The sequence below is a fragment of the Syngnathus acus genome, chromosome 12 (assembly GCF_901709675.1).
Source record: "Syngnathus acus chromosome 12, fSynAcu1.2, whole genome shotgun sequence".
Taxonomy (NCBI): Eukaryota; Metazoa; Chordata; class Actinopteri; order Syngnathiformes; family Syngnathidae; genus Syngnathus; species Syngnathus acus.
This window is the reverse complement of record NC_051097.1, coordinates 8,954,104-8,980,514: the sequence shown is the minus strand read 5'-3', so window position 1 is coordinate 8,980,514 and position 26,411 is coordinate 8,954,104. Positions and strand designations below refer to the sequence as shown.

The 26,411-nt window shown below is 43.9% G+C and overlaps 4 protein-coding genes across 5 annotated transcripts; 3 read left to right on the top strand and 1 right to left on the bottom strand.

Moving 5' to 3' along the window:
- The first annotated feature begins 1,232 nt into the window (after positions 1 to 1,232).
- Positions 1,233 to 6,264, top strand: nefmb (neurofilament, medium polypeptide b). The gene is made up of 3 exons (XM_037265518.1): positions 1,233 to 2,369; positions 2,895 to 3,019; positions 3,409 to 6,264. Exons 1-3 carry the CDS (start codon positions 1,353 to 1,355, stop codon positions 5,540 to 5,542), a joined length of 3,276 nt encoding a protein of 1,091 aa, XP_037121413.1. The 5' UTR covers positions 1,233 to 1,352; the 3' UTR covers positions 5,543 to 6,264.
- Positions 6,265 to 6,887: 623 nt separating this feature from the next.
- On the top strand, positions 6,888 to 8,650 carry pgam2 (phosphoglycerate mutase 2 (muscle)). Its single transcript, XM_037265521.1, has 3 exons — positions 6,888 to 7,389; positions 7,467 to 7,647; positions 8,253 to 8,650. Exons 1-3 carry the CDS (start codon positions 6,973 to 6,975, stop codon positions 8,420 to 8,422), a joined length of 768 nt encoding a protein of 255 aa, XP_037121416.1. The 5' UTR covers positions 6,888 to 6,972; the 3' UTR covers positions 8,423 to 8,650.
- A 365-nt stretch (positions 8,651 to 9,015) lies between these two features.
- Positions 9,016 to 11,729, bottom strand: LOC119131247 (syntaxin-2-like). 2 transcript variants are annotated; one of them, XM_037265520.1, is made up of 9 exons: positions 11,518 to 11,729; positions 11,288 to 11,361; positions 11,125 to 11,224; positions 10,946 to 11,020; positions 10,547 to 10,620; positions 10,324 to 10,432; positions 10,031 to 10,104; positions 9,780 to 9,920; positions 9,016 to 9,702 (listed from the first exon to the last, which is right to left on the bottom strand). In XM_037265520.1, the coding sequence occupies exons 2-9, from the start codon at positions 11,336 to 11,338 to the stop codon at positions 9,481 to 9,483; spliced, it is 846 nt and encodes a 281-aa protein (XP_037121415.1). In that variant the 5' UTR covers positions 11,339 to 11,361; positions 11,518 to 11,729; the 3' UTR covers positions 9,016 to 9,480. The 2 variants fall into 2 exon arrangements, with proteins under 2 accessions (XP_037121415.1, XP_037121414.1); XM_037265519.1 differs by having other exon boundaries at positions 11,288 to 11,729.
- A 1,976-nt stretch (positions 11,730 to 13,705) lies between these two features.
- dnai2b (dynein, axonemal, intermediate chain 2b) lies at positions 13,706 to 17,759 on the top strand. The gene is made up of 12 exons (XM_037266075.1): positions 13,706 to 13,951; positions 14,208 to 14,369; positions 14,444 to 14,565; positions 14,652 to 14,794; positions 14,866 to 14,979; positions 15,100 to 15,239; positions 15,308 to 15,430; positions 15,501 to 15,724; positions 15,944 to 16,079; positions 16,148 to 16,294; positions 16,367 to 16,585; positions 16,731 to 17,759. Exons 1-12 carry the CDS (start codon positions 13,769 to 13,771, stop codon positions 16,740 to 16,742), a joined length of 1,725 nt encoding a protein of 574 aa, XP_037121970.1. The 5' UTR covers positions 13,706 to 13,768; the 3' UTR covers positions 16,743 to 17,759.
- Positions 17,760 to 26,411: the final 8,652 nt, after the last annotated feature.

The window sequence follows — 26,411 nt, the reverse complement described above, 5'->3', positions numbered from 1 at the left end:
GCGCATTGGCTTGTAGTCATTTCAGCACCTTTCTGCACTGCGTTGGAGCCTTGAACTCGCTCCGACCGGTTCAGCGGCTCTTGTTGCAGGACCCCACCCAGACCCACTCATCACACCACACTGTCTGTGACCCTCCGCGAAGACCCAACATGTAAAAGTCCGGCATGCTCAAGGACGATGGAAAATGGGGAAGGGGCGTGGCTCGGATTGTGTTCATTTACATGGGATACGGTGCTAAAAATAGACACGGCGCTTTCATGCCGCAACTTCTTTTTTTCTACTCAGTTTGTCCTGCACTTGCAGAACAGTGAGGAGTGGAAAACCTCAAAACATCTATGCAGCTGTTTTTGGTGCATTAAATAGTTGCCAATCGTTGCATATCGACCACATTCACATTGATAGATGATCAATAGAGCGGGGTGCATTGGAGGAAGGAGTGCTTAGACAACACTTGTGCATGCAGTGACTACAATGATTAGAAGATTTCAGTTGTGGGTGTAAACATGAGATAAGGCTGCATAATAAGCATCATTTTTTTTTTTTTTACAAATCCCCCAAAAGTAAAAGAAAAAATCCCGCAAAACAAGAGAATGTCCCCATATTTCAAAAGGAGGGCAGTGCCCCACATGCCCCCCCCTAGCTCCGCCAGTGCAATACATTTTCCCCCAAAAGTCTTATTTCTTTCTTTATTTATTTATTTTATAAATAAGGTGAACCTTCTTTTTTTTTTTTCTTGTCCCAGCTCCTTTATTGTTGAGTCATGAACACTGACCTGAACTGAGTTGAGCGATGCTTGCAGTTCTATACATGTTGTCCTGGTTTCCTTGGATAATCTTTGGGTCATGTTTAAGCACCTTTGGAATAATAATCACAAAGAGTTGTTCATTTCAATTTCAAAAACATCTGTCATTCATTTAACGGTTGATTTTCTTCTACGTTAAACAACCACAGAAAATGATTGCATTGGGATCTCTCCATGGTGCTGATTTTTATGCACGTCTCAATGTGTCATGTGTGATGCCCTTTTACAGGACCAGTTGCAAATTTGCAACTGCTCGAATACGAACATGACAATGCAATACTCAATACTGTATGCGTGGTCATGTGTTCGTGACTGCCCAATAGCAGAGAGTTGAATGTGAGCAGCGCTCCCCCTCCCTCCCTGAGCAGCAGCAAGCTGCCTGGCGAGCATAGCGATGCTCATCGTATAAAAGGTGCGCGCAGAGAAGGTGGAAGTCGCTGTGGAAGCCATCCACCCCTCACACCTACACGCATACACGTCCCCCCCTCATTCTGTACAGCACACCCACATAGTCACTGTTTTTCCTATTAGTTCTCGCACACTTGGCAGGATGGACGCCATGGGGAGCCCCTTCAGGAGAGTTACGGACAGCAGGACCAGCTACAGCTACAGCCGCTCCGCAGGCGGCCCCTCCACCGGCGGATTCCGCTCCCAGACGTGGTCCCGGGCCAGCCCGGCTTCCAACGTGAGCGCGTCGTACAAGAGCACCGTCAACAAGCCCCGAATGGACACCTTCGAACTGAGCCAAAGTTCCCTCCTGAGCGCGGACTCCTCCAGGCGCTCCAACGAGAAGGAGCAACTCCAAGGGCTGAATGACCGTTTCGCCGTCTACATCGACAAGGTGCACTACCTGGAGCAGCAGAACAAGCAGATCGAGGATGAGATCCATGCCCTGAGGAACCAGCAGGTGTCCCGCTCGCAGTTGGGCGACCTGTTCGACCAGGAGCTGCAGGAGCTGCGCACCACGCTCGAGCAGATCCACCGCGACAAAGCGCAGATTCAGCTCGACAGTGACCACCTGGAGGACGACATCCTGAGGCTCAGGGAGCGCCTGGATGAGGAAGCCCGCATCCGGGAGGACACCGAGGCCATCATCCGCCTCCTTAAAAAGGACGCCGGTGACTCGGACATGCTCAAATCCGAGCTGGAAAAGAAAGTCCAGTCGCTGCAGGACGAGGTCGCCTTCATCCGCAACAACCATGAAGAGGAAGTCAACGAGCTTCTGGGCCACATCCAGGCGTCTCAGGTGACCGTGGAGAGGAGAGACCCGCAGCGGGCCGACATCACCGAAGCTCTGCGCGAGATCCGCAGCGAGCTGGAAGGCCACTCGGACAAGAACCTGCAGCAGGTTGAGAGCTGGTTCATGTGCCACTACACCAAACTGAACGAAGCGTCCGAGCAGAACAAGGACGCCATCAAGAACGCACGCGACGAGATCAACGACTACCGGCGCCAGCTGCAGTCCAAGACGGTCGAGCTAGAGTCGGTGCGCGGCACAAGAGAATCCCTGGAGCGGCAGCTGGGCGACATTGAGGACCGCCACAACGGCGACCTAGGCAGCCTGCAGGTAATGTAACCACCGCAGCGTGCATTTCCGAAAGAAATAGCGTAAAGAAATAAAGCAAAGAAATTAATTCATTGCACCATTTGAAAAAAAGTCATTGTTAAGGGCAAAGAATATTTTTTATAGATATATATATTTGCATCATTTTATTAGATTTTAATAATTTTGGAAAGTTTCTTATTATGTGTATTTGTTTTTACTAGTCACGAGCAGCGACTCTATTCAAACTCTCGTGAAGGAGTTAAAGGGACTGCAGCAGAATCACTCTCTCTCTCTCTCTCTCTCTCTCTCTCTTTGCACATTTTTGCTGAGTAAGAATCATGGCGGGATGCCCTCCTCACTGGCCACGTCCTTGCATCACACCACCGTTCCTCCAGGGCGGGGTGCATAAAAATTTAAATATCTGCGTCAGAATACATTATGATACATGCAGGGCTAAAACAGAATCAACGTGATGTTCTTTCATTCAGAAGCTAATAATATGCCACTAAATCAAATGCCTGGATATGTTTTTTTTGTTTTTTACAGGAGACAATCCACCAACTGGACAATGAGCTCAAGAGTACCAAATGGGAGATGGCACGTCATTTACGCGAGTACCAGGATCTGCTCAATGTCAAAATGGCCCTGGATATTGAGATCGCTGCATACAGGTGAAACAACATAAATAATAATAATAATAATTTAAAAAAAAAAAAAAAAAGCAATGAGGTGTGTTTGAATACTTAACTTAATGGTAAATTTATTTCGTAATAGTTATTGTTAAATTAAGATAAAACATTTTTACATGTATATTTTTACGAATAAATTAATTTTCTATTGCGCTAGTCATCATTAATTATCCCTTTTCACAATTTAGTCTTCAGGCAACTACAGGGACACCACAAAAATTCCGATTAGATAAAATTCTGAAGCTTGTGAAATACTTTGTTAAATTTTATTTTGTTTTCACATCATGCACACTAACATTTTTCAATGTTTTGACACCTGTGCTGTAGAGATCATAAAGTAATATAATGGACGCTCTTGATTATGCCATCAGGAAACTCCTAGAGGGCGAGGAGACCCACTTCAGCACATTCTCCCATCGTCCGGCTGTTTCGTCCGCCAGAATGTCACTTTCCAAATCAGAACCTCCCAGGATGAAGGTGCAACACAAGTTTGTCGAGGAGATCATCGAGGAGACCAGGGTGGAAGATGACAAGACCGACATGGAGGAAGCCCTGGATCAGATTGCGCAGGAGCTCTCGGCCACACTTGAAGAAAGTGGAGGCGAGGAGGACAAAGAGGAAGGTGACGAGGAAGATGAGGTGGAGGAAGAGGAAGTCGTAGCGGCAACTGATGCTAAAGTTAGCTCCGAGGCACCGGCGAAGGAGGAAGAGGGGGATGATGAAGAGGAAGAAGAGGAAGAAGATGAGGATGACGGAGAAGATGAGGCAGGTGATGAGGAAGTGGTAGAAGAAACTGTCCTCTGCTCAAAAACCCAAGAGTCCAAAGCCATTCCCGAGAAAGTAAAGGCTGAAGACGAGGAAGAGGAGGAAGAAGAAGAAGCCAGCGATGAAGAAGAGGAAGCGGATGACGAAGAGGGTGAAGACAAAGCATCCAAAGATGGAGACGACGAGGATGACAAGGCAGATGAAGAGGATGAGAAGGTTGCAGTTGAAGACATTGTGACAGAAACCATTGTCGCCAAAGTACAAGTTCAGAAAACAGAAGCTGCGATACCTGAAGCCAAAAAGGAAGGACTGACAAAACCAGATTCTCTTAAACCTGAATCTCCAAAAGGTGGTTCCTCAAAGTCTGCATCCCCAAAAGCTGGATCTCCAAAATCTGAATCCCCAAAGGCAGGTTCTCCAAAATCTGAATCCCCAAAGGCTGGTTCTCCCAAATCTGAATCCCCAAAAGCTCCTTCCCCCAAGACAGAATCCCCCAAAGCTGGTTCTCCAAAATCTGAATCCCCAAAAGCTCCTTCCCCCAAGACAGAATCCCCCAAAGCTCTTTCCCCCAAAACAGAATCCCCCAAAGCTCTTTCCCCCAAGACAGAATCCCCCAAAGCTATTTCCCCCAAGACAGAATCCCCCAAAGCTCTTTCCCCCAAAACAGAATCTCCAAAAGCTCCTTCCCCCAAAACAGAATCCCCCAAAGCTCTTTCCCCCAAGACAGAATTCCCCAAAGCTATTTCCCCCAAGACAGAATCCCCCAAAGCTCTTTCCCCCAAAACAGAATCTCCAAAAGCTCCTTCCCCCAAAACAGAATCCCCTAAAGCCGGTTCCCCCAAAACTGAATCTCCTAAAGCTTCTTCTCCCAAGACAGAATCCCCTAAAGCTACTTCACCAAAAACAGAATCCCCTAAAGCGGCTTCTCCCAAGGAAGAATCCCCAAAAGCTGGTTCCCCCAAGACTGAATCCCCAAAAGCTCCTTCCCCCAAGTCTGAATCCCCAAAAGCTGGTTCCCCCAAGTCTGAATCCCCAAAAGCTCTTTCCCTCAAGTCAGATTCTCCCAAAGCCGAGTCCCCTGAATCAGAATCTCCCAAGCCTGCACCCCCCAAAGAAGCCTCACCCAAAACTACTCCCCCAAAAGCAGAGTCTCCTCAATCTGAAACTCCCAAGCCTGCATCACCCAAAGAAGACTCCCCAAAGGCCGGTTCACCAAAAGCAGAGTCCCCTAAATCAGAATCCCCCAAACCTGCATCCCCCAAAGACACCTCACCCAAGGCCGGCTCCCCAAAAGAGGAGTCTCCTAAATCAGAATCTCCCAAGCCTGGATCCCCTAAGGAAGACTCACCAAAACCTGACTCACCAAAGACCGACGCGACCAAACCATCCGACGACAAAAAGATTGACGAGAAAACGACAAAGGACGCCGTCATGAACGGTGACGTGGACAAAAGCAGCCCGAAAGAAGACCAGAAGAAGCTCGGCGAGGGCAACGACGTGATCATCAACGGCGTGGACGAGAGCCCCGTCAAAGACGACGGTAGCCAGAAGGTGGTGATCACCAAAACGGTGGAAACCATCACCACGGGCGAGGACGGCATGCAGCAAGTCACCAAGTCCGTCACCGTTACCGAAACAGTGAAGGAGGTCGAGGAGGTTCTGCAGGACAAGATGGTCTCCTCCATCAAGACGGAGAAGCACTCCACCCAGACCATCAAGCAGGTGACGGAGAGCGACTGAGGAGGCGGGCCCGCCGACGAGCAATCAAGCAGAACTAACCTACGAGAACACCATGCAGCTAGAGCGACATTATCAAACATACTTAGAGAGAAGCCAAACGCTACAAATGTTAGACATGCATGTTTGCAGATGCAAGGAGGAGGGCGAGCCATTCAGACATTTTATCTTTTACCCTTCTTGTCGCAGTGCAACTGATGGGTTTGCGGTTTTCGGGGATGGGCGGGGCTTTGCATGCTATTTAGCTCAGGGGCAGGAGGGGGAGGGGCACTTTCCTCTCCTATGTATGGCCAAGAGATAAGGATTCACTTTAGAGGGGGTATGATGTATTTTGTCGAGTGGGGGCGGGGCTAGGGGCGGGGCCTCTGCACACCTACACATGCTGTGCTGAAGCAGCCTTATACGTGACATATGAATATAGCAACTCAGCCAAAAAGAAATCACACACCTGCCGCAGCGAATGACAACAGGACGATCCGATAAGCGTACGGAGTTTCCGGGAAAGTCCTTCTCGCCTTAACCGTGCTTTTCAATCCGTTCCGTCTACCCGAGTGCAGATACAAAGAAATACCGTATTAGTGCTTAGGGGGTCTTGCGTTCTCGTATGGGAAGCGGAAATCCAGAAAATATATGAGGTGCTACTTGTTTGCAGTCCCACAGCCGTACGCATCACTTGATGATTTCCCAGCAGCATTTGCTCAATAAACATCATGAAATCAAATAGTCAACTTGTTTGTCTTTTTTGTGTCAATGTGTTACAATTGAATTAAAAAAAAATATCCTGGAAACTTCTCATATCAACACAATAATAATCGTAATTTTTTTAAAATTACAATTGCTTAAATTTGATCAATTCAGTATTGAGACCAAAGTAGCGAAATCACATTTGACCACTAGGTGTCAACAAACCTTAGAAAATTCAACAATGTTATGCTATTTCTTTTCCAAGTGGTTGCAAAAAATGAAACCATCTGGATCCATAAACATATTTTAAGCAGCTAGTTCAAAATGTATCCGGATCCAGACAAAGATTTTATTTTGTGCAAGCAAATAAAATTCAAATCACCTTTTTCTTTTTTCACTGTAATAACGCAACTAATATTGTTCCAGTTACTTTTAAGCACAAACTAAAGTCCAGAGTGTCTCGTCTGATGTCTTGTTCTCATTTTAAAAGTCATGTTGCTATTTTGGCTCGATTGCTAACCTTTGGCCTTTGCAGACTTTACAGACAGTCTGGTGTCTGCTCCTATTGGTCAAGTGGGCGTGTCCATCACGGCGGGAAGATCTCTCACGGGTGGAGCACAAGGCGGTCATGTGATTGCCGTCCTCATGGTGCTATAAAAAGAAAGTGAAATGTCAAGCGGGCCTCACTTTGGGTCAGCCATAGTCTGTGCGCAACTTAGAAGGACTGAGGGTGACAAATCGCTCCAAGCATGGCCGCCGTTCATCGTCTGGTTATCGTCCGTCACGGGGAGAGCGCCTGGAACCAGGAGAACCGCTTCTGCGGCTGGTTCGACGCCGACCTGAGCGAGAAGGGTGTGGAGGAGGCCACGCGAGGAGCCAAGGCCATCAAAGATGCGGGCATGAAATTCGACATCTGCTACACGTCCGTGCTCAAACGTGCCGTCAAGACCTTGTGGACCATCATGGAGGGAACGGACCAGATGTGGCTGCCCGTCATCCGTACGTGGCGCCTCAACGAGCGCCACTACGGAGGCCTCACCGGTCTCAACAAGGCCGAGACGGCCGCCAAGCACGGAGAGGAGCAGGTGAAGATCTGGCGTCGTTCCTTTGACATCCCACCTCCGCCCATGGACAAGGACCACGCTTACCACTCCATCATCAGCGAGGTAAGCTAACAATAATTCAAGTCAATTAAAAGGAGGCGCTTGCTCAACCCGCCACGTGTCGTTTCATCGACCTTCAGTCCAGACGCTACAAGAACCTGAAGCCCGGCGAGCTGCCGACATGCGAGTCGCTCAAGGACACCATCGCAAGGGCTCTGCCTTTCTGGAATGAAGTGATCGTGCCTGAAATCAAAGCTGGAAAGAATGTCATCATCGCAGCCCATGGCAACAGCCTGCGTGGAATCGTCAAGCACCTTGAAGGTGAGCACCAAAAGGAAATCTATGCAGAGAAGTCTGTGGTTAACTCATTCTGACACCAACATTTGCACACAAACACACACACACAAACACACAGTGTATATAAATAGCAGCTATGGGCTGAGGGACAAGAGAGGGTCATGAGCCTGGTTCCCGTTACAGTCGCGACCTTTATCTAGAAAGGTTGGACGGACTAACACATTGAAAAAGCTACAAGGGCAATATTAAAGGTCACTTTAGTCAAAATAAGGGTAGAGTAGTCGTTCATTTAGTAAAATTGAGGGTTAGTCCTATGACTTCCATGCAGCCATTTTCTAAAGTAACCTTAAAGTCAGCCTCTGGGAAAGTGGCGGCGTACACCCTGGACTTGTTCCCAGCCCACTGCAGGTCCCCAAATTATTTGAATTCACATTCACAACTACGGGGAATTTAAAGAACAAACATGTGAAAGCTGTAAAAAATTGAAGAAGAAAAAAAAAAAGCTTTCCGAACTAATTACAGCCACTAGGGGGCGTCTGGGCACATAATACTGTTTTCCTTTGAACAGAAATGACTGCATATAATGAAAATTCTGAAACACACTTACTCCGCCGTGTGTCTTTCCCCAGGCATGTCCGACGCCGCCATCATGGACCTGAACCTGCCCACGGGAATTCCCATTGTGTACGAGCTGGATGCTAACCTGAAGCCCGTGAAGCCCATGTCCTTCCTGGGCGACGAGGAGACGGTGAGGAAGGCCATGGAGGCCGTGGCCGCTCAGGGCAAAGTCAAGAAGTGAGCTCTCGCCCCAGAAGCCCGACAAACGAGACTGTCCTTACCTCCAATTTGAACATCCATCCATCTTTGGAGTCCATTCCAACATGGGGACACTTGTCTCCTGTTTGCTCCAAAAGACGACCTGTCAACTCAAAGAAGCAGACCCACAACACAAACTCAAGACGTGCACATCCCTCAGTTGTTTTAAGTTGTGGCCACCACCAATAAAGAAACCACATTTTATATAATACAAACTTTTGTCTGGTTCTTCTTCGGAAAACAATAATGACATTGTCCTCATCATATTTAATCGGCATAGTGCAAAAGGTGCTGAGGAATCGTATCCAGGACACTTTGAGATGAGGAGGGAGACGAGTCATCGGGTTCAACGTGGCAGCGTTCCCATAATGCGGGGACGAGCTTGACCGCTGCCTTGAAACTGAATTACAGCACCGCCTGTATTACAGCGAGCAGCAGAAGCAGAAAAGTGAACGGATGGAAACGGTAGGACTACCGTAAAAATACATTTTAAAGGAATAATTATTTAAATAGTCTTAATGGGAATCCATCTCCTGCATTACGAGTAGAGCATTTAAGATAACGTTACACTAAGGAGCAATTGAAGCGTTTTATTATTTTCCCCACAATAAAAAGACATGACGGTTGAAGCAGAGGAAAAATGTAAATGTTAAAGGTGTTAAGAGCTAATAAGTAGAAGTGAATGACTATATTATTTTATTTGGTGACCTTAAGTGTACTGTAAAAAAAAGGCTTCAGAGTGCTGCTGGTGTTCTTACGCCACCTACTGGGCAGTCAATGACAGCACATCATCCCGGGTTTTTTTTTTTTCTTCCCAGTTTACACATCTCCGACCGACGTTAATTCAAATCCTCCCTAAAATTTGACCTCGGTGGACAGGCTCTTGTTTTGAAATGTAAAAGGAGTGCTTTATCTTATAAATCACAAAAAAAAAAAAAAACTTGAACTAACTATCTTGATTCAGGTGTCTTTCAATTTGACTGCTATTATTATTGAGCAGTCTGGTGTTGAAGACAGTGCGAGTCCCGGTGCAGTCAAGGTTCAGTGATTATTTCTCTCATTGTGGTTTTGGTCTGACGGCTTTGGACCTGTGACAGTTTTAGGTTCCGTTTTCCTCCTGAAGGACTTGAAGAATCTGGGCAGAGACACGATCTTGTAAGGGTTCTTCTTGTACATCACCGCTTTGTGCGTCTCATCTATTGACTCTTCCACATAGTTTGCTGCACTGGCCACGTTCTTTTCTATGCTGTTCACTAGCTCCCCCTGGTGGACGGAAATATAAACTAAGCGAATTGCATTATTCATTAACAAGAGGTCATTTTTAAAGAGCGAGATTTAACCTGGCTCTCCAAAAGCATGGCGGCGTCGGCCAAGATGTCATGCAGCTCTCTGATGCTTGCCTCCAGCCGAATAATGTCCTCGTGACGAGACTTGATCTCGCTCAGAGCCTTGCTAGAAATAGAAGCGCCAGAGTCGACGATCTGCAAAACGAGAGGAGTGAAACGTGTAACCTTTTACCATCTTGACATTTAAGGAACCGAAAAAAAGTAAGGGGACATTTCAGATTGCGACGAGCCAACTTTCAACTGACATCAGATATGAAGACGGTCACATTGTGGCGGTTCAGCATCTCCTCCAACTCCTCCTCCGTGGTCACTTTGTCCACTGAACAAAAGATTTAAAAAAATTATAAAAATTATATAACAATTTAAAATATATATAAATATATATACAATTCATAGCACTTAAGATGATTTAAATTGTGCTCTCCTGCAAATAGCAAAAATAATTAAAAAAAAAAAACAAGAACTACCACAAGATGGCAGCAAAGCTCTCTTGTAGTAACCAAGGCTATCACCTGTTTAGATGAAGCTTGAAACTCACCAATCTGCAGCTGTCTCTGAATATGGGCTTTGCATTTCTCTCGGAAGGCCACTTGAGTGTTGTGGTGGTTCGTCATGAGTTCGGCAAAGCAGCGAGTCAAGTGTGCGTGCTGGCGTAAGAAACAACAAAAGAAGAGAGAGCACAAATGTGTATGGTGACTTGTTTCTTGTGAACCTGGCTCAGGTGGGCTAAATACCCAAATAAAATAAATAAATAAATAAACCTGATTGTTGTGAATGCGTTGCATTACGGAGGTGCCATTGCTGCTGCAGTCCGCCGAGAAACTCTCCTGTAATGCTAAAGGAAAACATTCACAACATTGAAATGGTTTACAGGGTAAGCAGAAACATTTGGTTACCCCCCCTTCATCTTGGACGGACTCGTTTTCCTTGTCTAGCAAACGACACCATTTGCAAAACAAATATTTGCGCATTTAATATCGGAAAGGAATACGAGGAAGTGCAAAGCAACGGTCAGGGCCGTAAACAATGACGCCTAAAAAACTGTACACGTGTTTTTTTTTTTTGTTTAACAAACAGCCCTCTTGTTGAATTGTGTAATACCATGATGCAACTAGTGCTAATATTGTGAACATTTGGTGCTAAAATGCATTTTCACTCACTCTTCAACTTGTCTCGGAACAAATTTGCATCAGCCTTGATCTTGTTGTTAAGCAAGTCCAACTCTTCTCTGCATCCTGAGAAGAAGTGCAGTGAAATGATGCTTTGAGTAAGTCTATTTTTGCAACTGCATGCTCAGTAATTATGGAGCATCGGGAACACACACAAAAGCAAGACTTACTTTTGTCTGGGTTGGAGGAAGCAAGAAGGGCACTTTGTCTTTTGTCTACTTCATCCACTTGACAGGTCATCTTTTGTATGAGGCTCCTCAGCTCCCCTACCTACAAACACAGATTGGTCAAAAGAGCCCAAATGTGGAAAAACATGAACAGGTGCAGACTAACCGTTTTGAAAAAGTCCTCCATGGCGACTTTGCCTCTGGCTGCATGTGCCATATTCTCTGAATTGTTGTTGTTGCGGAAAGTAGCAACTATAGCAGTCTTAAATGCCACCACCTGTTCCACCAAATAGAGAAGCCAGAAGCGACTCTATTTCTCTTCAAAGCACCAAAAACCTGGCTGCTGTTTTACACCTAAAGAGACATTTTAGTATGTGGAGTGAGGCTGAGCTCACCTGTACACGAGCGCGTTCGTGTGTGCGCGCGGCCGTGGCAAAAGGCAAACAAAGGACACGACTTCCGTCAACTAATGTAGAACCTAAAAACCAACTTCTGAAGAATAAAATCGAACACTCACGCTCCATTCATGGCGTCGTCACGAATGAGTTAAGGAATTAGAGCTTTTCTTTTAACGATTTTAGTTTTGTTTCATTTTTACCTGTAAGCGAGTAAGGGGGCGGGCTTAGTGTGCGATGACGTCACATGCCCAAAGGTGATATGAGTGTTTCCTTTCGTCAAACTACAAAATAAATTCTATATATTTGTTTTATTTTTAGAACATGTATTTTATTTGTATTATATTGACGTATTGAGTGTGCGTGCATGCACCTAAAATTTCAAAGCTGTCTACTGCAGTATTACATTTTGCCAGCAGAGGGCACTAAAACTAAAATATCACGAGGTGAACTCTTTTTCGAAGCAAATACCTCGTTCGATGCTTCACAAAAGTTTTGATCAATTTGAATCTAATAGATAGCATTTGGGTATTTAAAAGAAGCTGTTCATGCAATGGCACATTAGTTGGCAGGATTGGTTTTGTGTTTTCCAAGCAAAGCAGGATGATGACTCACTCACTCACTCACTTGAGAGGAGGCCCAAGTTGCTCAGTTTGGACATAAAACCATATTGGCTTTCATGTTGTTAAACTGAATATTGCTTTTTTTTTTTTTAATATTGTTGTGTTATCACCATTCTAAAATGTCTTGGGGTTGCGCTGATATTCTCTTGCTCCAAAAATAAGGTCACAGAGATAAAACGGATGAGTGTTTTTCCATTAAGACTTTAACAGTTGTTGAGTAAAACCAACAACCTCATGCGGAAGTGCAGGACACATACTATTGTATTCTTAACTGCATACTGGAAGCGGGAAAAACAACATGCTCACTAAAACTGATTTAGCTGGTTAATTTTGCACTTTCAGAGCCTGAACTCAGAGATGTATTTTTTAGAGTTGCTAGAAGCGACCTCATTACTGTGTAAATGACTATAAATTGAGAAAGTGTAAATGAGATCACACTATCCTTCTTTAGAAACATAAACAGTGTTGCTCTCAAAAGTTGCATGGGCAGCATCCACAAACACAAACAGCTGTGAAAATAACCTCCACCAAATAAATATGACTTGGTAATCTACCCACCCTCAGTCAATCGAGGCCTTTTGGCTTTGTTTTTGTCCAGAGAAATGCATTAATGAGGTGTGTACAGAAAACTCACTCAATACTGTTTCTTTGTTTAAATGTCATTCGATGTTTTTCACAGACACGTCAATATGTGAATATGATGACATTTTAGTTCTGCATTGAATGGGGGCTTAGTCTGACACCAAGTCACCCCTGGAATCAGTTATGGACTGACTGACTAACTTTTTTTTGCTATAGGGTTACATTCACGTCCCTTTCACGAGAGGACAAAGAGGGATGGGCTCACGTTCGTAAATAATAAATCATAATAAATAAATAATAAAATAAAACTAATCATAAAAAATACATGTATATAAATAAATAAATATAAAAACAAATATAACAATAAATATAATAATAATGAATAAAATAAATAATAAATAATAAAGCAAGCTTGGTAGGGTGGTTTACAAGAAGAAATTTCTTCTGTGAGCCATCTGTGAACCTCCTTTCCAGATGGAATGTTTAAACTCCCCCTTGCACATAATTCATCACAATTATCATTAATTAGTCCTGCAGAAGTCTCAGCAGTGTTCATTTGTATTCGCTTTCTCTCCGCGGCATCCTTGTCATTTATGCCCTCTGCTCGTGGTCTGGAAGAAAGATGATATGATTGAACAAGATTTGTCATTAGTCACACACGAATTTATCCTGCACTGACGGCGCAAAAGTTGCTCCACTGTGGTGATTGGAGGAGACTTTACACCACTTTGGTATTCACTTAGCATAAAGTCACTTGGCAATATAATTGTCCTTGTAATAATAATAATAAACATACAGCAAGACGGGAAATTGATTTTTGGTCTATGAAAAGTGACTCAACAGACCAACACAAACTCTACAGAGTTGAAACTGAAATAAAATGGCCATTGTCACTAACTCATGACAGTATTTGAAATATTTTGTAAAGTTGAATAAATCTACTGCGCCTACTTCCGGGTCCACTGCGTTGCTAGGAGACGAGGACGCCATTCTTGCTGCGTCTTTTCCCTGAGTTTTGTTGACTGTTTTTCGGGTTGATTGAATAAGATGGAGATTGTCCATGAGTACACAAAGCCCCGCAGGGATTTTGGCCGCCAATGTCTTTTTTCTGACCGACCGGCGGAACTTCTTGCGGACGTACCTCCTGATTTGGACCTTGCGCTGCAGTTCATGACGAGAAGCAGGAGCGCTCAGGCGCTGCAGTGTTCGAGGGACATGTCCGAACACCAGGTTGTCTTCCAGCATTGAAAGCTTAACCTTTAAAAACTTATTTGCTGTGCTAAATGCAGCTCAATATTAATAAAATGTATTTAAATTATTTCCAAACGTCAAAATTATATTATTAGCTATATTAGGAAAAATAATGCCATTGATGCTGAGTCAGCTTTGGCCATTCTAGATGGAATTTTTTAATGAATAATCATCACTAGACCATAAAAAAACATGTTTTGTGTTAAACTAGTGGTTGATTGTGTTTACTTTCCAGGTAAACACAGAGAGGTTTGAATCAGAAAGCCGTGGAATAAACCACGTGGAAGGGGGGTGGCCCAAAGACATTAACCCCCAAGAGATGGAGCAAACCATTCGTTTCAGGAAGAAGGTTGAGAAAGATGAGAACTACTTGAACAGCCTCATGCAACTTGGCGATGTAAGAGCTTCTGTTGTCCCTCACAGCCTCTAAAATGGTCTTGTACTCTGTAATGTCATCTCTGTTGGGTTCAGGTTATAGGGCACTGCGTTGGACAGAACACCGCCGTTGACATCTACCAGAAGTACTTTGAAGATGAAGAGCCACGGGACCAAAGTCAGGAACCGCCATCTGCTAAGACCATCAATGTTTTCAGGTATTTAATGACATACGGTTCCCACGGGAGCTTTTCCTTTTACAGGTTTTTAGATATCAAACTTCCACTTTGGATTGCTTCAACAGAGATCCGAACCAGGTGAAGCGAACCGTCACCTGTCTGTCCTGGCACCCCGACGGGGGACGGAAACTGGCTGCTGCCTACTCATGCTTGGAGTTCCAGAAAGCTTCTACAGACATGAGCCCGGATGCATACATCTGGGACCTGGGTCAGTGTGATGGACAGACAGAAAGACAGACAAAGACGGTCCAGTCATTTGGATATTTATGTGCTTTCCAGAGAATCCCAACAAGCCTGAGCTGACCCTGAAGCCGGCGTCTCCTCTTGTCTGTTTGGACTACAATCCCAAAGATCCGCACACTCTTGTCGGCGGGAGCTACAATGGACAGATCGGTGGGTTCAGAACACTTATCCTATCTCGGATGACTTTGGGCTAGGCTACACACCAGACTGGCTACCAGACCTAGTCCAGCATATCGATTGACAGACTTCTTATCTTTGGTTTGGTTTTAGTGTTCTGGGACACCCGTAAAGGCAGTCAGCCCACAGATGTTTCCTCTCTGGAGCAGAGTCACAGGGATCCAGTCTACAAAGCCATTTGGTTACAATCCAAGACCGGGACAGAAGCCTTCTCTGCATCCACCGATGGACAGGTCTGTAAATCTGAATCGACTCTCAGGGGCGTCCAGCTAGACGGTCTGAACTTTACGGTTTCTGCCAGGTCCTATGGTGGGACGTCCGTCGGCTGAGTGAGCCTACAGAGCAGTTAATTCTGGACATGGGTCGGGAAGGAAACCTAGATCGGGCATTGGGAGCCATCTCTCTGGAGTTTGAACCCACCATGGTGGGTTTTGTTTCAGCTAAACAAGACCGTGTCTAAGTCTGTCCTGACAAATGTCCTCTTGTCTCTCTAGCCAACCAAATTCATGGTGGGGACCGAGCAGGGCACTGTGGTGTCCTGTAACAGGAAGGCAAAGACTCCAGCTGAGAAGATAGTCTGTACCTACGACTGCCACCACGGACCCGTCTACGCCCTGCAGAGGAATCCTTTCTTCCCCAAAAACTTCCTCACTGTGGGGGACTGGAGGGCTCGAATTTGGTCCGAGGACATTAAGGAGTCGTCCATCATGTGGACGAAGTAGGTTACTAGTTCATTTCCAAGAATCAATATTGCAAGCCTGACTGGATTCTTTGAAAACAACTAAGAAAGAAACCATTTAATTTTGCTTTCAGTATTGTTGTAACTCTTCTTTTTTTAATTATTCTTGTTCTGTAAATTTCTGACATTATTACGTGTCCTCACAGCAGTTTGTTTTGTCTCGGCCAAGTCCCATGTTGACATCTTTGCTTTGATCAGATACCAGATGTCGTGCCTGACAGATGCCTGCTGGAGTCCTATTAGACCCTCTGTCTTTTTCACCGTGAAGATGGATGGCGTGCTGGACATCTGGGACGTCTTGTTTAAGCAGACCGAGCCCACGCTGAGTGTGAAGGTACACTCGTTTGTCCCGCGTTCGCCTCGAGGATTTTTTGGTGAGAGAATCAAGTTTTGTTTTCCCAGGTGTGTGATGAAGCTCTGTATAGCTTGCGTCTGCATGAGAGCGGACGCCTGGTGGCTTGCGGTTCTCAGCAGGGTTCTGCTACAATACTGGAGATCTGCTCCGGACTGTCCAACCTCCAGAAGAATGAAAAAAGTCTTATGGCTGAAGTGAGAAAATCAGCTTGCTTCCAAAAGAAATGGTCATTCCAGAAGATCAAGAAACATCTTTGTGTCACGCAGATGTTAGAGCGAGAGGCCAAGCGAGAGAAGATCCTGGAAGCTCGTCAGAAAGAACTGCGCCTGAAGGAAAGGAGTCGCTCCGAGCAGAGCCGAGAGGACGAAGCGGGCCGAGACGCGGCCGAGCGTGAGGAGACTCCCGAGCAACTTATTGCCAGAGCCGAGCAGGACTTCTTCAGCATGGTGGAAGCTGAGAAGAGGAGGAGACGGGAAAGGGAGGAGGTAAGTTATCATAGTTTGACGAACTAATATTGTGGATTTTCCTCTTATTATTATGTGACATGTGATCTTATTAAAATCTAATCTTGAGTCATCTAATCTTATTTTCATTTCTATGTATATTTCTTTTCCCTCTCCCTTATCTCAGATTGGCTCATAGATGGACGGCAGATGAGAAGAGCACACCAGCAGAACTCATCTTGGTGTGAAGCTAAATAAGTACTGGCGAGCTGCAGCCACCATTTTGAATCAGATGGGTGGGGGCGGGGTCACGTAGGACCACTTCCCTAACCGGATCCCAAAATTAAAACGCAGCGGTAAGAAATTGTGCCACGGGAGCAAGAAGTTTGCTGATGAAGAAATGGAGATTGAGCGGCGCCGTGATTTATTCATGCCGGTTAGCGTAAAAGTGTTGCAACGAGGAACTCGTCCCTCAAGGATGCTTCAGAGTCAGCACCTCAGCAAATCATTGACAGCTGTCAATTAAACAGAGTGCTTTTATTAGGCAGAGTGGCGCTAGGCTCATTTTTTTTAATGCTGCAAGCACACGGTAGATTTTTTTTTTTTCCCCTCAACAGAGAACTGAAGAAACCTGTCCGTGACCGACGTAAAACGCGGCCCCGTCGCATCTATTATTCACAAAAGCAAGCGAGAGCAGCTGGTTTCCAGCCTCATTAGACCCAGATCACACCAAGACGCTGTGATACAATGGTCCATCTGATTGCACTACTCGCAGTGAAGATCAAGCAATTTGCGATCGCTCCAAGCGACACATCAAGGAGGAATAAATGATTAGAAAGGAGAATATTTCGGATAGTAGGGGTGAAACGTAAACATCTCCAGAAGACGCCAAAAGCCGTCCCGGCGGATTTGGCCATCCTATCGAGCTGCCCTAAGCCTGTCACTCACCTTAATTTGGCGGCTAATGAAGACAATTGCCACAGAAGGGGCCTCTCAGTTCACACACAGATCACACAAATCGATATTTTAGAAATATTCCGTCTTGTTTGACTGTTTCGCAACTACTGTTTATTTGTCGGTGCAAATTTGCTGCCTCTTTTTCCCGCTCGGGCGCACAACAGCCAAATCCTTTAGTGAGATTCATTTAGAAAAGTGGATGAAGATGGAAAGCTGGAAATTGGATGGAGGTGGGGGGGAGAAGGAAAGAAGGAGAAAGTGAGTACCGTAATTTTCGGACTATAAGTCGCGGTTTTTTTTCATAGTTTGGGTGGGGGGGCGACTTATACTCAGGAGCGATTTATATACATATATATGGGTTTTTTTCACTTTTTTGGGCATTTTATGGCTGGTGCGACTTATACTCCGGTGCGACTTATAGTCCGAAAATTACGGTAAGTGGGAAGTGCGTGAGGCTGCGGTTTTGTCTCTGTAGAATTGGTGCAAGCTTATGCAATTTTTTTTTTTTTACCCAGCTGAAGAAGAGTGTGATGATCCAATTAAATGAAAATGTAAATAGTAAATAATCCCCCCCAAATCCTCTCTAACATCCAGATGTAGACCATTACAGTGGATATCATTAGCATTGAGTGGGTATAATAAGTTGCTTAGCTCAGCAAATTTCAAATATCCTGTTTGGGGATAGAAATGATGCAGTGTGGAGGATTTTTTTTTTCTCAAATGGATTTTTGCTTGCACTGCATATGCCTGTTAGTATCTAGTTTGGAATTTGAAGGTAATGCAACAAATAATAAATGGGAAATATTAAATGAATGCAATTGAAGTCAAATGGATTTTTTTTTTTTTAAATACCGCTGTGCCAGTGTCACTTTTGCAGATGTAACTGACCTCATTAGCAGGAGTACCTAATGAAATGTCCCGCATCTATCCATGTTAGCATGTCGGCAAATTTGCTATCAAGCCAAGGCGCTGCAGTTATTATGAATTATGAATGCTTTGACTGAGTAACCGGCTTCAGCTTTGGAGTCATAAAGCATTCAGAAGGCCCAAACCGTAAATTCACTTGTCTACCTTGTTCTCCATGTCCACGTCAGGGTTAATGAAAATTGAGGTGTTTTATGGCAGATGACGGCGCTGATTCTGTACCCGGTCATGATGCTGCACAAGTATTTATGCTTGGTTTGTTTCTATTTGAGTTTCTGGTGCCCGTGTGTGTGTGCGTGCGTGTGTGAGTACTGCAATACATCATCTCTCCTGTCACTGTTTCTGCACAGCACTGTCCTAAAAAAAAATGGTGGTGATTTAATAGGTTGCGGGATTAGTGGTGACATTTTTCTACCGGCGATGAAGCAAGGATGGGGAGGGCTTTGCTCTTTTTTGCTTTGGGACGTCCTCTGAGGGGAAATGAATGAGTGACATGACTGTTGTGATAACTTTTTGTGGCCATACTAGAGTAAAGTGTAATTATACATCCACTACACTAGGTGGCAGTGGCGTTCTCATTGTCAGATTTATTTTTCATTATGTAAATGTGTGAAGCGTCCCTATATGTGGCTTTTTTGTAATAACTTTGCGGAACCTGACCTCGGGGAACTTTTTGGGGCCATACTCGAATAAATTGTAATGACACATCCACTACACTAGGTGGCAGTGGTGTTGTCAGTTTTATCTTTCATTGTGTAAATGTGTGAATCATCCCTATATGTGGCTTTTTACTCTATTGGTTATGTGATTTAGGCAATATGTACACTGCAGGGCCAAAGCTGGGTGAAAAAAATAAAATAAATGAAAAAAACAACAGTAATGGGTTTTTAAAAAGTGATGACACAATGACACATTGAATGGACATTTAAATGCTGCTGTCGCTCCCGTTAGGCTGCTGCAACAGAGCCAGATGGCTTCTGTCAAAGCCTTTTTCGAATTCATTCTGCCCCTGCCAAGAGAGGCCGAGCAGCTCCATCCCGCCTGCCAGTCACGGTGAAGCTCAGCCAGGTTGTGACCTCACTGGCGGGCTTCGAGCACGCGGACGAGGCGAGCCGCTACGCCGACTTGGCCTGACATGCGGAGACGGCTGATGAATGAGAGGGGAGAGAGTACTCACGAGGGTATAGATTTAAGAGACAGGCTTTGGTGTCGCGCTAATGTCCTCTGGCAGGAAGTGAGCGGGTAGAGGAGAAAGATGTCGGCTCACGGGTCACGCTAACAAGAGAGTTTTTCATCCGGGAATGGAAGAGTTGAAGATGGGTTCAACCCATTTTTTTTTTTCCATATGAATAAAACACGTGTGGCTGGCCCATAGTAAGACACCCTTCATCCCTCTAATTACAGCGAACCATTTTGCATTATAATGAGTCATCCTTTGCTCCCAAAATTGAAATGTGAAGCTTCCAGAGTGCCCGGGGGCGATGTTTGCGGAAAAAAAAAAACCTCCATCACAGCTGACAAAGTCCTTTGACACATACGAAAACCTCGGTGCTCATCTCGTGTTCAGTCAGACTGGCCGTGTTGAAATTCTAGTTGAGTTCAGTTGAGGCCTGAAGCACAGCAGCATCCAGCACATACAATCATGGCCATTAGTAAGTTAGACAACCTGTATTATTTATCTAAAAAAATAGATATTTTTTTAGACTTGAAAAAAAATTAATGGAGCTAATGGACTATTATTCTATACTAGTCGCTAGCTAAGCACATGTAAACAAACCGCACAACAGCGGGTCATTTGTAGATGAGGAAATTTATCGTCCAATCACAGCAGAGCAAATGAAGTGAGTAAATAGTAATGCATTATTGGTGGATATTTTGTTTGTGTGAAGAGGTTGAGCATAGAGTAGTGAAAGTGTGATCATACTAGGTAGGAATCATTTTGGCTTTACGGAGAAAAATGGAAAGCTGTCATTCCCGAGAGAGCTTTTCTCAAAAGTGACTTTCTTTTTACACTCTTACCTACTAATTCGTCACACTTCATTATCTCAAGGGGAAGCCACTTGGGGAAATTCTGGTGATTGCCGCCAAGGAGCTTGGCATCAAAATTCCTCAAATTGAAAAAAAAAAATTGGAATACATAACTATGTGAATATCATCCATCCATCTTCCAAAGCGCTTCCACATCAATATTAGACACAACTCTGTACGACAATCTGTCAGCGAGTTCCAGAATTGTATTAATTTCTGATACACTCCTGAGATTTTGATGCAGAGAACTATTTATTCTGTCTCTAGGTTGATAGTGAATGAATAATACACAACTATGTATCTTGTGGGTAATGTGCTTTCCTAAAGGGAAAACAGAAAAGCCTTTAAAAAGGATACATTTGATTTTCCAGGCGTTAGACTCGGCAGAACATATCAGATGCATTTAGATTTACAACTCGGCAAGCAAGATCCCGCCGGCTTCAATCTCGGATTCAATCTGTTGGTGCGCATGAATTTGCACAATTTATTCTCGACGCAGCTCTGCCTGTTGGCGCTGTGCGAGTACGTCGGGGAAACTCCAATATGCCTTAAACTGTTTCAATCATGTGGAAAAACTCACCGAGACCTGTCCCATTGTGCAAATACAAACTCATGTTTTTCTTTCTATGTTTCTTTTGATAACCTCAAATTCTGGAAACGACTATGAAGTATTATTAATTTAATCACGGGATTCATCTGTTCATATTCTGTTACTATGGAAATGTTTCTAATTCCAAGAACAGACGTGTTCTTGTGAGAATCCTCATTAGCAAGTTTCTACTTAGCGTATAAAAAAAAAAAAATGGTAGCAACACTGTGCCCTCACTTAGACAATTAACAGCTTGGCCTTTTTTAGTCGTGTTTGAAAAGAAAGAAACCTGCTATTCTTCTCAGCAGGGCTGAAGAGGCCATCCGGAACGCAAGGTGGATGCCCGGTGGGCTAGCATCTTTTGGGGCAGACGCGGCAATGTTTGTATTTTTTTACCTCCATTTCTATCCTAGGTTGGCAATTTAGATGGAGCAGCCTGTTAATTTATTTAGTCAGCAAATTGAAGCAATCTATGGGAGGTTTTTTTTTTTCCCCCGCCATTATAAAAATCACCACTGGAACTATTGACGTGTTTTTGCTGTGTTGATGTCATGATAATTGGTTTGCACTTCTAGATGTCGACACGGGAAAGCAAACATAAAAATGACAATGGCCCCAGGAACTTGATGTCTTTTTCCAAATTGCTCTATTGATTTGTTTTTTTTTAGAAAGGTTGATGAACTGCTTCAAAAATATACATAAAAACAATTAGGCTTCGCTTGATAAAAGCAAAATGCCCGAAGATTCTGAATTCATTTCTTTCTTTCTCTGCAGTTAAAAGAAAAAAAAATGATTTGGGACGAGACGCATCCCTTAGGCTTCGCACCCGCTTTTTAGAGCGCTCTCTCCTAAGTGATTAAAATTAGCCATTTATGCAAACTGTCTGCTCTCATTAGATGACGCTGCAAGATGTGCAGAATGGGAGACAATTGACTCGGTATTTGTCACAACCAAAAAGGGGGAACGTGTTATTTTTTTGGATGGCTAGAATAAATAAATAAATAAATAAATACCGTATTTTCCGGACTATAAGGCGCACCGGACTATAAGGCGCACCTTCAATGAATGGCCCATTTGAAAACCTTGTCCTTATATAAGGCGCACCGGACTATAAGGCGCACCATTAATGCATCATGTCAGATTTTTAATCCAAATCAAATCATTCTCCATTTTATCTTTTTTATTTCAACTTCAGACGCAACAAATCACAAAAGAATGATCCATAGTCTTTTTGATTCATGATTCATTTACTTATGATTGATTTCATGACATAATACTTCAGGCCAGTTTAAATTTAGGAATTTGGTCCATATATAAGGCGCACCAGACTATAAGGCGCACTTTCGGCTTTTGAGAAAATTTTGTCGGCTTTTGAGAAAATTTTAGGTTTTTAGGTGCACCTTATAGTCCGGAAAATACGGTAAATAAATGTGATCATTTAAAATCATAGCCGCAGGTTGACGCTTTCCCACCACCTACGCTCATTTTTGGGGTGTCTAAAGATGAGAATCATAAAAAAAAAAAAAAAAAAACCTTGGCCTTCATGATCTAACTTTTGAGAGATGGCCTTTGACGTTGATGCCTAAGCTCTCACATAACATAAATGTCAAGGACAGCTTTTTCTTCCTTCAGTAATATAACAAAAGGCCTTTTGCTTCTTCATTCGAAAAAAAAAAAGTTTTTCCTTTACGACTTTGCGGCTGTATTATTGCATGTCGTGGCAATATTTCGATATTACCGTTCTAAAACACCAATAGGTTGTCAAGAGAGCCTGCACGGACACGGCGGCGCAACAATCATGCAGCTAGCAAACAATAAATATTGAAGAGGTGAGCTTGTCCGGAGTGAACCGAAAAAAATTGACTTGCAGACTGCAATGTTGTGAGTTGTGACACTATTTCTATGCTAGCGTAATAAAAACCGGGAATGAGGATGTTTTCGACTCCCCTTGTGAAATAAAAGAAGATGCTAAGTTGCAATCTTCTCCGTGAGGGCGAGGAGGCAAATGAGCTGTGAAGTGTGTCTGCTTTGCTAACAGCGGGGAAACGCTGTGAAGTTTGTTTACTTCCAATCGCATGCTTCCATTAATGCTAATTCAATAGAGGAATCAAAGGGGGGGGATCTTTTTAAATCTCAAAAGCAGAGAAGAGCCATCTATGTTCTTATGAATTAATTATCACACACGTAAAAAAAAAAACTTTAAAGGGAAGCGACTATTGTGCTCTGGGTTTTATCTACAAATCATTGCAATTAAAAATGTGGCTTTGAAGAGAATTTCAAATTTTTTAAGAGCACTTGTTTGGAATAATTGTGTTTGGGGTAACACAATTCTGATAATTCTACACACCATTCAAATGAATGTACTGCTTTTTGTATTTTTCTCAATTCACCAAGTATGACCAAATTTCAATTATCGTCTCATCAGAGCAAAAATAGATGGTGGCTTTTGGCAGATCCAGGTGGATGTTTTTTTCAGTAGCATCCAAACACCGTGTTTACTGTAAACACGAGAAGTGAAGATTGAGAGCAAGCTGACAGAATGACCCAAACAGAACATTTGTGATATATGGCTTGGCTGCTTCCCCCTCTGGTATACCAATTTATTTTCTGTCACGGCCACATCAACACCGGACTGCAGAAGTTGCATCACAAGAACGGAGATGCATGAAATCAACATTTAGGTCAACACATGTTAGCATCATTTTATCCATGTGTCCATTCTGGACAACTTAAACGGGCCTCGGGTTAAGTTTGAGTGGCTCGCAAAAAAAAAAGTATGGATGAATTCCACACGATACGTCTTGACGTCAGCAGTGTTCAAATGATCGACTGTAACACAACGGGAAATAGAAGTCGTGTTTATATTTTTAGAGCTTGTCGTCAAGTCGTATTTCTTTGACTGCGTATCGGATTTCATTAGTTGGATGAAGCGCATTTTTAATCAACGATTGACATTAATCACACGTTGAGATCAATATGCGCTTCGCACGTGCAGAAGGTTTGGGAAATATTGCTGTTCAGCTCTTCGTAGTTAAATTCAAACTATTTCATGAAAGTGTGATGTTAGCTTCACGCGATAGCATTATTCCACTTATTGTTCGTGCATTTTCCAGCCATGGCCTCACAACCCGATAACTTGACCGAAAGTGACATCGGTTTTTGTAAAACATCTTTGCGCAATCATAATGGATCACATTTTTGGGCAAGGAAATAATAATATCCATGAGAGAGGACACTCGAGTGCTCTCATGGCCATGCTCGCTTTGTTATTTAGATAAGACCACCCGAGCATCACTCAATGCCAACCGACAAAAGAAAAAATGGAGTGCTTGTAATATTAGCAGGAATTTTTTTCTATATTGAATTAACCTTGCATGCCAGCTGGTTTGTGTCAAATATTTTTGAGAGAGACAAAAAACGTGCTCATGAAAAGGAATTCATTTCGGCCACAAATCGTCTCCGTCTTGATAGCAAAACACTTCACCGCGATTGTTTTTCTCCTCAGAGATCCTCTTGACCTCAAATTCTACTTTAGTCTTCTCAAATGTCGCCCATTGCGGCCTTTTAAAACAATCTTCAAGTCTGTGACATTCCACTCGTCGTTCTCTACCGCCACCTTCTCTTTCTCAAATCATCACGTCTCTTCTAATTCCTTTTGGATTGTCCTCTTTCATTGTTTGGCTACACTATTGATTTTCTCTTCTCTCCTATCCGGGCAATGTTCCGGGTCGTTTTCGTTTTTTTTTGTCTCCTTCCGAGATAAAGTCCCCGGAGATTTGTTTGGAGGCTGCTCGGTCCGTTGAGTCGATTCGGTCCCTCGAGGGGAATCCTGGACCGCCCGTGGTTTGTGCAAAGCGAGCGTTTGAATGACTCGCCAGACATTTTGTGTAGGCTTCTTGGAAGGCTTCAGCGTCCTTCTGCAGCTGACAGATCCAAGCTCTGGATTCCATCAGTGACTCATTTCTTCTCGGCATGGAGAAATTCTGCATGTCAGACTTGGAGATGGCTCGGAGACGTTTTTGGAATTCTTGATTTTGGTGGAGACGTTTTTTAAGATTGTCAGCATGAGTAGTGAACCATTGTAAGTTCTCCTCACATTCCGTCAGCTTTATTTTCAGATTCGCGCTTTGCTTGACCTTCAGGGTGAGCTGCGTGTGGAGAACTTGCTTCTGGTTTTTCATGGCTTCTTTTTCCAGTCGGTGTTGACTTTGCAGCCTTCTTAGCTCTGACTGCAAAGCCAGAGAAGGTTTCTCTAAGTCTGCGCAAATACATTGCTTCTCCACCTTCAATTCCTTCAGTTGTGTCTTGAGAAGCTGCACTTGTTTCTCCAACTTTGCTTTTGTGTTTTTTAATGGGGTGTAGTCGCTCACTCGCTCCAGTTTGTCCTTCAGGAGCTCCTTCTGTTGATTCAGCAGCGAGGTCGTGTGAAGTTCTGCCTTCAATTCCTCCTGTAATCGTTTCAACTCTGAGATGACTCGATTGTGGTCTTCTGCTTTTGCAGCCGTTTCTGCCGGCTCGTTTTGAGGATGTGTGGGTTCTTCTGTTGTCTTGATGTATTCCTCGTTCACCTCCAGCTTATATTTTGAGAGTTCGTTCCATACCCTGTGGTCATGCGGGCCTTTTATTGTTTTCATCACTTGCTCTCTCCGCCTCAATAATTCCTCGGTGGTCTTGACCTTCTCTTGGTGTCTTTTAGAAATCTCTTTAAACATTTGCATCCTAAACTCATTTTCTCGCTGCTTCGTTGCTTCCATTTCTTTCAGCAACACTCGACTCTGGACAAGGGCATCGTCTTCCTCGGTTTGTTTTTGCGCTGGATCCATTTTGTTATTTTCTTTGGCATATATTGCCTTAATTTCATTGGTCATCTCCAGTTCTTGTCTCACTTCATCAAATTTCATTTTTATCGTCTCAACGTGGTCTGTTTGAGTTGACGCATCACGGTAAAGACGAGGTTTGCGATGCCTCACCACATGTGCGAGAAGTTTGATTAAAAAGCCTCGCTCGTTGACGTCATCCGTAAGCGAAGATGTGGAAATTTGAGTGCGCAGTTGGCTTTGGAGCATTTCCTGCACTTTTTTATCCTTCAATCTTTTAAAGAGCTTGTCCCTCAGCTCACTGGAAGATAAAGCATCCTCCCTCGGTGACAACATGATGATTGTCAAGTTTGACGCGTCCCCCAAGATATGCCTTGCCTTTGATTTTTGAAATTGTCAATCAAAATGATTTTGATTAAAAATGGTAACAGGAGCAAGCTCGGTAACCTTTCGCTTGCTTTGTTCAGTGATCTCAAAGAGATTAAATGTGAAGTGCATCACAAAGTCCAACTTCAAATCAATTTGATGCCACACTGACTAGAAGGCGCATGAC